At 50.6% G+C, this 9892-nt stretch overlaps 1 protein-coding gene across 1 annotated transcript; it reads left to right on the top strand.

The window, feature by feature from the left end:
- Positions 1-621: 621 nt before the first annotated feature.
- On the top strand, positions 622-6938 carry ZYX (zyxin). The gene is made up of 10 exons (XM_008940881.1): positions 622-838; positions 1145-1191; positions 2735-2911; positions 3890-4005; positions 4579-4780; positions 5091-5232; positions 5317-5486; positions 5645-5823; positions 6094-6214; positions 6632-6938. Exons 1-10 carry the CDS (start codon positions 622-624, stop codon positions 6740-6742), a joined length of 1482 nt encoding a protein of 493 aa, XP_008939129.1. The 3' UTR covers positions 6743-6938.
- The last annotated feature ends 2954 nt before the right edge of the window (positions 6939-9892 follow it).

The following is a 9892-nucleotide window of genomic DNA, read 5'->3' as shown; positions in this document are numbered from 1 at the left end:
GCGCCCCTCTCAGCCCCGGGGGCTCGTCGCCCGCCTTGTTCTCGTTCTGCCCCCGCCGCAGCTGCCTGCGCTCCCGCAGCATGCGGGGGCCTGGAGGTAAGGGGCGCTTCCGAAGGGCGCGGGGGGCCGTGTCTCGGGCTGAGGCCAAGGGAACCGGCTGGGGGTCTCGGGGAGGGGGGGGGGGGGTGATCTCGGGAAGGTGGAGGAGAGGAGACGCCAGCTCCAGCTCTGGGAGAGTGGGTTTGGGGGCACCTTCCTCCGGGGTGTGGGGCTGGCGCTCCCCGCCCCTGTGCTCCTGTGCAGCGGAGAGCCGGGCTTCCTCATGGGCGAGAAGCCTTTTGCAGCTCATGCCGTACCGGTTTCAGATGGTGCAGCACACGGCCTCGTTGGAGCTCTCTGCGGTTCCTCGGCCTTTTTCCTGTGCTGATCCTGGGAGTGCTCTGTGCTCTGCTCAGGCACCTTAGCCTCTGGCTGTACTGAAGCTCCTGCATCCTTCTGTTCTGTATGTTCCTCTCTGTTAATTTCCACTCTGGCCCGAGGCTGACTTCATGTAGGTTTCCTCCCTCTTGTCTCCTGCCAGGTGGTGAGAAGATGGCTTCCCCAGGTGCCCCAGGGACCCGCATGACATCCACAGTCAGTATCAACATTTCTACGCCTTCCTTCTACAACCCCCAGAAGAAGTTTGCGCCTGTGGTTGCCCCTAAACCCAAGGTGAACCCCTTCAAGGCTGGGGGTGCGTCAGAGTTGTCGTCACTGCCTTCTGGAGCTGCTGCCCAGCGTGCTCAGATTGGGAAAGTGGGGGAGATCCCATCAGCATCCATGTCCCTGCTGACAGAAGGTAGGTGGGGGCTGGCATGGCAGATGTGAGTATGCCTTTCTAAATTCTCAGGGTGTGAGGTCTGTAACTGGGCTAAACATGAGAACAGGGGCGTAACTGCTGGAAATGATGGATACGCTTGCTGTAGAGGTGGGCAGGCTCCAGAATGAGGTAAAACCGTTGTAAAGGGACCTCAGAGTACATAGTATCTCCATTAGGAAAGGAGGCAGGAAGGCAATCCTGCTATGCACTGATGCTGGAGGAATGCAATGGGTTTTTAATAGTATTCCCTGAGTGCATAATTGTGTAACTGCAGTTTCTGGCCAGCTGTGTCTGAGAGCAAGTATGTTGCAGGGAAGTTGACCCTGATGGTGGTGAGTCATGCTGTTCTGCTTCTTAACTCATCTCAGCCCAAGCTGGTCGTCTCTGACTGCAGAGATCCTTCTCTACACTTGTACTCTGCATTTGCCATCTTTGCTGCTGGAGACAGGGAGGAAGAAACAATTGCAGGAAAAAATGGTGGGAGCTATTGTAAATGGGAAGTGAGACTAACAGTTTGTATGGCTTGTAGAGTTCTGTGGTTTTTCCCAGTGTTTTGGGTTGGGTATGTTTTCCTGTGCAGAGTGACTTCTTGCTCTAGTGTGGGGTTGAGTGGTCTTTTGCCCCTCAATGGCTAAGATCCTTTCAATAAACCAAAGGGCAAGTGTATACAAACTTGATCTGAAACCATAGTTTCAAGTTAAAAATACTAGCCTGGTATCACTTGCCCCCAGACAGAATTTCTGTGGCACAAGAAGGCTTGGAAGTGCTGCATCCCAGTGCAGCTAATCAAATGGTTAATATGATTTTTGGCTTTTGTTTTAAGAAAGGGTAGTATCTTAAATTAGAGAAGTCCTTATAAAGTCATTCAATGACAGCTGGATATAAAGATGAGACAATCTGATTAGTGATGTTAAAAGTTGCACACGGAGTAGTAGGAGTGAAAAACGATGGTCTTTCACTCTGCTTTGGGTTGGGGCTAGATAAGAAGAGAGGTGGGTATCCAGAAGAAGGGATGTGGAAGTTACACCTCCTTGTCTTCAGTGTTCTTTGCTGCTTAGATTAGAAGAGGACAGCCTCTCCCATGCATGGTGGAGGGAAGAAGATTCACATTTATTGACTGTGTTTTAGTAGAAAAGGCCTCATGTTGCCTGTTATGTGTTTTCAGGAACTATGAATAGGTGGAAGCAATGGGGTTTTCTTCTGAGAGACTGAGGCATTCTGGTGCTTTTCAGCTTGCTTAAAAGGGTTCTGCAAAAATTCATGTTCTAACCTGTATTGGGTTTGGGGACATTGTAGTTTCCAAAAGAAAAGCTGTTTTTATCTCCCAGAAAAATAAAGCAGCTTCAAAGATTCCTCATGTGCATAAGGGGTAGTTGGTCCAGTTTGCTTTTTTTCATCCCACATTTGTTTCTCGTAGTGCTTACTAGGTAGCTGTGAGGTGCCAGCTTATTTGCTTGTAATAATGCAGGCTCTTTAGGATCCTGAGTTGTCCACTGGCATTCATTCTAATGCTGCTCTGTATTCAACAATCTGAGCCAGTTACTGGCAAGAGAAGCGTATGTTAGGGACCAAAGAATGAGAGGAGGAGAGGGAAAGGGCATAATAAGACATTTCCCTATCCACAATAACTATTCCCAGTGACTAATTGCAATATCTACTGAGGAAAGTTTATGTGATAGCAAATAGCTTTGGACAAGGTGAAAGCCAGCCTGTGGAGTTCAGTTGTCCTTGATGGGTGCTGGAATCCTCTGGGTACTGGGGACCTGCTTGCTGTAGTACCTTCAAGACCTCTGCTGGGGTTTGTACTGGCCAAGGCTGAACTTACCTGAACTTGGTTTTGTGCTCATTCTTTCAGCAGAGCTGCCGCTGCCACCTCCTCCCCCTCCTGGAGAGGAGGAGAATTTCTCCTCAAACTGTGCTTTTCCCCCACCCCCACCACCCTTTGAGGAGCCTTTTCCACCAGCCCCAGAAGAAGTTCTTCCTTCTCCTCCTCCTCCTCCTCCTCCGCCAATGTTTGATGAAGGGCCTGTGAGCAAGGTACCTGCCCCACAGGTGAGTGAGGTCGAGGGAAGCACATGTTTTTTTTGTGATGCTCCATGAGCTGGGACAGCTTCTTGCTCCTCTCTGAATTCAGCAGCAGGAAGCCTTGAGACGTGGGAAAGCAGAAAATGCTGCTGTCTCCTGGATTGATGTAGGTCAGGGTCAACTGGCCAGGCTACAGCTCTGCAGGTGAAGAACCTCCAGTACCTGGTGGACAGTGAGCCAGCAATGTGCCCCTGTGGCAGTAAAGGCCACCCATGTGCTGGGCTGTGTTGGTGAGAGTGTGGCCTCTCTCTGGTGCTGGTGAGGCTGCACCTTGGAGGGCTCCTTCCAGTTGGACTCCTCAGTATAATAACCCCAGAGGAATACTGAGCTAGGTGCGATCCAGCAAAGGGTCAGAGCAAGCACTGGGGGTTGGAGCACATGATGTGAGAGCTGGGGTTGTTCAGCCTGCAGAAGAGAAGGCCAAGGCAGGCCTCCAGGTTCAGTCTGTATTACCCAAAGGAGGGCTGGAGAGGAGACATGGGGACACAGCAAGAGACAATGGACACCAGTTGCAGCAAGGGGATTCTGGCTGGACAGAAGAAAAGCCCGTTCCCCTCCAGGGGTGGCTCAGCACTGGTACAGGTGCCCAGAATGGCTGGGGAATCTGTTTCTCTGGGGATGCTCAGAAGTCACCTGGACAAGGCCCTGAGCAACCTGTTCTAGCTTGAGAGTTAGCTCTGCTGTGAGCAGGGCACTGGACTAGAAGCACCCAGCTGCCTTTTTCCACCTAAATCTGTCTTTGATGTTCTTTGGGCTGTGCATCTTCCCACTGGTCATAGACCTTGGAGACTGTGCCCTGTTCGTCCTCACCAGCTTGCTATCCACTGGAACTGAGGAGCAGATCTGTACCACAGTCCAAAGTGCTATTGTAAGGGGATACATCCAGTTCTCTGGCTGCTCCTGTAATGTGCTCTGCTCCCTCTTTCCTCATGGATGGTGGTATAGGTACGTGGCAAGATGAACAGCATTGATCTTGAGATTGACTCACTGTCCGTAATGTTGGATGACATGGAGAAGAATGACCCCTTCAAGTCCCGGGTGAGCTCTCCAGAATGCTGCAGGTGGAAGGAGAGATGACTCCTTTGCTGAATGGAGGTAGTGAGAAGGGTGCTTCCGAAGAGTAAAATGTCTGGATAAACCATAATGTGGAAGCATACATGAGGGACCAGAAAGCAAAGATCTTGCAGCTTGTCAGGACTGCTAAATATGTAACAGTGTGGGGACCCCTAGCATTGTGGTCTGGGATAGCTGCTGGCTTACTGCTATAGACAGCATATTTTCTCTTCCACCTAACTGATAACTGCCTGTTTCTGCTGCTTCCCTTTACAGGTATCTCCAGGATCCACAGGTTCTTTGGAGAAACCATCAGCCCCAAAAGCCCACGTGGAAATACCGTCTGCACCCAGAGATACTCCTCATTCCTTTCCTTCCAAATTTTCTCCAAAGCCCATCAGAAGCGTACCTTTCAAGCCCCCTGGAGTGGATTTGACTCCTGCCCCAACCCCATGGGCAGCCCCACAGCAACGCAAGGAGCCCTTAGCACCAGTCCCTCCTCCTCCTTCTCTTCCTCCTGCTCAGCCCACCCCTAAATTCACACCAACCCCTGTTGCTGGCTCTCCAAAGTCTGGGTCCAGATCAGGTGCCAGTGTTCCCACGGGTCCCTCAAACTCTACAAGACACCCTACGTCCCTTCAGACTCAGTTCACAGCCCCTTCACCTTCAGGTCCCACCTCCCGGCCACAGGCTCCCAGTTTCACCTATGCCCAGCAGAAGGAAAGACCCCAAGTGCAGGAGAAGCCACGTCCCACAGAACAACCTGTTGCTGCAAAAGACACGGTAAGGGGCAGAGCCAGGGGCCCGTGTCTCTGGACAGGAACAGCATCACAGAGTGAAGCTGGAGAATGAGGAGGGAGGGTTTGTCCCTGGGAGGCTAGGGGAAGACATGACCCATCTGGGAGATGTAACTAGAAACTGTGGTGGAGAGGGATAGACTTCATGTAAAGGTGGAAAGAGGCAAGCGTAGTGGATGGCAGACTGTTCCCTAGAGACAGAGAAGAGTAAAGGTGAGAGAAGTAGGTTTGTCGAGGACAGGGTAGGAGGGAATCTGTAGGTGTCCTTTGGGATTGAATGTTTCGTCTTCCTGCAGCATAGACCCACAGGCTCTAGTGCAGACCCACCTCGGGGAAACTCCTGTCTGACCATGAAGGAGGTAGAAGAGCTGGAGATGTTGACCCAGAAACTAATGAAGGATATGGAGCATCCGCCCCCAGCAGAGGCTGCTACTTCTGGTGCGTTCTCTCAGTAGACAGCAGTAGGACTAAGTCTGTGGTGGGTTTTCATCTCCTCTAGCCCCTTTCTTCTTCTGTTGACAGAACTCTGTGGCTTCTGCCGGAAGCCCCTGTCACGGACCCAGCCAGCTGTGAGGGCACTGGACTGCCTTTTCCACGTGGAATGCTTCACCTGCTTCAAATGTGAGAAGCAGCTGCAGGGGCAGCAGTTCTATAACGTGGATGAGAAGCCCTTCTGTGAGGACTGCTATGCTGTGAGTCACTAGGGTGAAGGCTGCTGGGAGAGAGCTGAGCTTGCTGTGGTTGCACTCTCTTGGTTTCCCTTCCTCCTTCCATCTTGCCTGTCTGTGGTGTGGCCTCCCAGGGGTGGGGGATCGGATTCATGTGTATTTCCTGTTTTCTCTGGGCTCAGGGGACCTTGGAAAAGTGCAGTGTCTGCAAGCAGACCATCACAGACCGGATGCTGAAGGCCACTGGTAACTCCTACCATCCCAAATGCTTCACTTGCGTCGTGTGCCACACCCCTCTTGAGGGAGCCTCTTTTATTGTGGACCAGGCCAACCAGCCTCACTGTGTGGATGACTACCACAGGTATGGAGAGAACAAGTGCCTGTGGTGCTTGAAAGAAGGCAGATTGCCTCACACTGTTGAATTTTGCTGCAGTGAAGGGTTGGGTTGCCCAGGTGATCTCTTGGGCATGAAGTTAAAAACGAGTCAGCCATGTACCTTGTTAGTACTAAAGGTCTTTTCCCACCAAACGTCTTTGTGATGTATTATTCCTCTGTTGCTAATGCTGTTCTGTGGGACTGAGGAGCTTGCCCTGACTGCCACGTGGTGGCTGTGCTCTCCCCTGTGTTGCAGGAAGTACGCCCCGCGCTGCTCCGTCTGCCGCGAGCCCATCATGCCAGAGCCTGGGAAGGACGAGACCGTGCGCGTGGTGGCACTGGAGAAAAACTTCCACATGAAATGCTACAAGTGTGAGGTAAGTCTGGCCTCACTCGTCCTATCTCTCCCATGCCCACCACCAGCAACTGGACACCTTTGTTGTCCATCCTGACCAAACACTAAGGTTGTTTTGAATGAATCTGGAGCATTTTTGAAGCAGGTTCAGAAAAAGATGAGACAGTCACAAACGACAGGTCTATGAAGAGGGACTGTGCAGGGTTGTAGCCTCTAACATCCCTAATAAAGCAGCTGTGTGTGCTGGGGGAGCACACTGGGAACACAGGAAGGACTTGCATTTCCCTCAAAATGGTCCTTTCCCTTAGCACCACTGGAGACAGAGCAGTGGGCTGGCCACTATTATGCTGATCCAGTGGAGCATTTCTTACTCCCTGAATGCATTTACCCTGCTGTTGGCTGTTGGTGAGCTCCCTCCCTCCTTTCTTTCCCTGTTTAGGACTGTGGGAAGCCCTTGTCCATTGAAGCAGATGAGAACGGGTGCTTTCCACTGGATGGGCACGTGCTGTGTATCAAATGCCACACCATTCGTGCCAAAGCAGCATGCTGATGAGCTTGGAGTGGGCATATCCTTGAGACCCCTGCACTCAATACTCTTCCCCTTCCCACCATTGTCCTACCCCTCTGCCTGACAAGGCAGATTGCTGCCAATGGAGACCATGCCAGCACAGTTCTTTACTCACATAGGATTCACCGCTCCTAGACTTCACTCTGCACATCAGCGAGACAGGACTTCTGCTGTCACCTCTTCCTGGCCACAGTGTACTCCAGGCTGGGGGCTATGGTGGAGGTGAGCGACCAATCTCACCTTCAAGACTCTGGAAGAGAAAGACCAGACCTCCACCACCGCCTGCTGGAAGCAGGAAGAACAGCCTGGTGTCAGGTGTTGGGAAGAGCTGAGCGTTCTCCTCCCACGGAGTCAGGAACAGTGATATTTGACTTTAGAAGGTGGAAGCCTCCATCTCAGCACCACTTCAGTCTTTGATTTTTTTTTTTTCTTTTGTCTTCAGAATGTCTTCTCCTGCCCCCTTCCTCCCTCCTGGGTTAGAGTATAGAGGCAGAATATATTGGGACTCTCTGTTACTGTTGCTGGAAAAAGCTAACCTACTATAGCTTTTCTGTCTCTAATGGATTTTAATGGCTGACTGTCTAGTCACATTTTTTTTTTTCCTTAGCCAGATTAAGCTGGCAAGGTTTGGAATCCTACTCTGTTCTGAATTTGGAAACTTTTTAACTCAAAAAATCTTTCCCTCCCCCAAATGACTCGATTCCCAGTGTGGTTTCTGAACAGCCAGGCTGGGCACCAGAGTAGCAAAGCAGTCCAAAGAATGCATGTTTACAAATAAAGACCATGGTAAGAGTGGGCAGCACGTGGTGAGGAGGCGCCTCAGTGTGTGGATGAGGATTCAGAAGACTGAGAAACATCTCCCTGTTCCAGCAGGGATTCTTCCACTGCTGTCAGTGAGAGCTGCAGTGTAATTGCATTTTCTGTCTGGCTCCAAGTGTTACTGCACTGAGCCCCGTTTCCTGAAAGAGAATCTCTCAAACTGAGCAAATCTGTTGAGTAAGTACACTGTCCAGCCACTGTTTGCATTCAATAAAATGTGGGGTTTTTCCATTAATGTGTCTGCTGTGTTTGTTCGACTACCCATAAGAATTGCTGTCTCAGGCAGCAGAGGATGTACAGTTGCTGTCCCACTTAGCCTCCAGAGATGGTGAGGCTGCAAATGCCCTTTCCCTCCTCACCTTTTGATCTCCTTTTGAAACTGTTTCCTATTTTTCTGTGCCTGAGGAGTAGCTCTCTTTTAAAGCAGTGGAATTTCAGTACAGCAAGGTTGTAGTCTGCCTGATGTGTCACTGGGATGTGGGTTGTTATAACCCATTTGCAGCAGACCAGAACAGTGATCAGTTTGCTTTCTTTAACTATTGCTCCTCAAAGTGTTTGTGTTTGATGTTTATGGTTTTAAGCGTGGTACTGTCTCGGTCACTGAGGGTGAAACTCTTTGTAGTGAGCAGCAATGCTTCTACACTTCAAAGGCAGGAAACCCACTCTGTCTTGCCAGTTTGGGGGAAGCCTTTAATGACTCCTTGGAAGTTGCTTCAGTAAATGCTTTGACGTTTCCTGTAGGATGAACGAAGAGTAAAACAAACTGTACATTGCTTACTTTTTCTTTTCTTAGACAAGTTCTTGCTGTTTTGTAGGCATTATGGGGTTTTTTTCCTAGATATGTGATAAAGGTTCAGGCCCACAAACACCAAGGAGCACAGAGGAAAGAAACAACAACAGGGGAGAAGAGCACTCTTAACCTAGCTCCTCCCAGAGCTAGCAGAGGGCTGTAGCCCCTGGGTATGAAACCCAGACACCAGTGGAGTCAATGGAAAAGGCTGTCTGGATCACCTTGCAGATTAATGGGAAGTTAGTCCCTCTGGGAGGCATGGGGTACAGGGGGAAGAGCTTGGTGACTGTACAACACTTGTTATGGTTGTAACAATGTGTAGGGGCAGGATCAAAGGCAGAAAAAGAGAGGAAGCAGCATGGGAAAAGGGCACAGAAGGGGCTGGCTGCACATGCAGAGTACACTTGACTGGGAACATCCTGTGTGTCAACAGTGCAATTTGTCCTGTCTTCGTACTAAACTTTACTTTTTGCATGTGGAGCTCTAATTACCATCAAGTGGAAATACCTGAGTACATGTATGCTGTGTGTACGTCCGTGTGCTGTCACTAGCAAAATCAGGTTGTGGTTGCTGATGAGTGAGTAGGGTAAGGGACTGGGGAGCCAGGAGTTGGTGTCACGTAACGCTGTCCTGTGTGCAGTGACAATCTTTCTGTTGGGTCAAGGGGTATGACTCTGCCAGGGGGGCAGGGAAGGCCCTCCTAGTAAGTCACAAGGCTCAGAAAGGACTCCCTTGCTTTCTAGACTTCCCATCAGGAAGGAGCCTAGGTGTGGCCCATTGCCTTATCCAGAGAGTGGGAATTCTCCTCCTCAGAAATAGAGGATTCTAAAGACTAATTTTATACCTATTGACTAGGTGGGACTGGGTTATATCTTGTGTGCTGAATGGCTTCCAGCAGTCTAAGAGGGGCAGGGAGGAAGGCCACTGCTCACTACAGATGGAGACTCCTTCTCTGGTTTTCTTGGTACAACCTCTGGCAATGAAGCCTTGACTCCAGCTTTGTTGATGCAACCTCTGCTTATAAGACCTTCACCTCATCCCAGCAGTTGCAGTAATTGGGTCAGGTCATACAACTTCCAACATCTCAGCTGTGTCTTGGCCAGATAAGCAAACTGCTTGTCCTTCCACCCCTGCTCATTGTTAGGTAAACAAAAAGTGCACTAAACTAGCCCACGTTACGGCTGCTCCAAGATAAGCACACTAACTGGCCTGTATTGCTGTTACACAGCAAGCTGTGGGGGGCAAAGGGGGGAGCCAGCTGCTGTATAGACAGTAGAGGGATACAGAGTATAGATGTACGTGTTTCCTCCCCGACAGGTTCATCCTGATCAGCCAGAGAAGGGACAGGAGGCAAGTTTGTGCTGTGCTTGCATGAGTGCTGGGGTTTCTGCCTCAGGCCAGCCATGGACAGCGTGTGTGCATACAGAGACACGCACACACTGCATCCATTGCCTGCTGCCTGCCCGAGTGCCTACTGGGAACACGTGCTGGGGCTTGCTGCCGGCTGGTTCTTGGGGCACGGA

Source organism: Merops nubicus, unplaced genomic scaffold, assembly GCF_000691845.1.
Source record: "Merops nubicus isolate BGI_N331 unplaced genomic scaffold, ASM69184v1 scaffold12875, whole genome shotgun sequence".
NCBI lineage: Eukaryota > Metazoa > Chordata > Aves > Coraciiformes > Meropidae > Merops > Merops nubicus.
This window is presented reverse-complemented; position numbering and strand designations above follow the sequence as displayed.

What these genes read in the sequence shown, in the direction of transcription:
- ZYX (XM_008940881.1), top strand. Translation starts at nt 622, where the DNA reads ATGACATCCACAGTCAGTATCAACATTTCTACGCCTTCCTTCTACAAC. An exon ending in CATGTCCCTGCTGACAGAAG is followed by an intron (nt 839 to 1,144) that starts GTAGGTGGGGGC and finishes GTTTCTGGCCAG; the next exon opens with CTGTGTCTGAGAGCAAGTAT. An exon ending in AGCTCTCCAGAATGCTGCAG is followed by an intron (nt 4,006 to 4,578) that starts GTGGAAGGAGAG and finishes GTCTGGGTCCAG; the next exon opens with ATCAGGTGCCAGTGTTCCCA.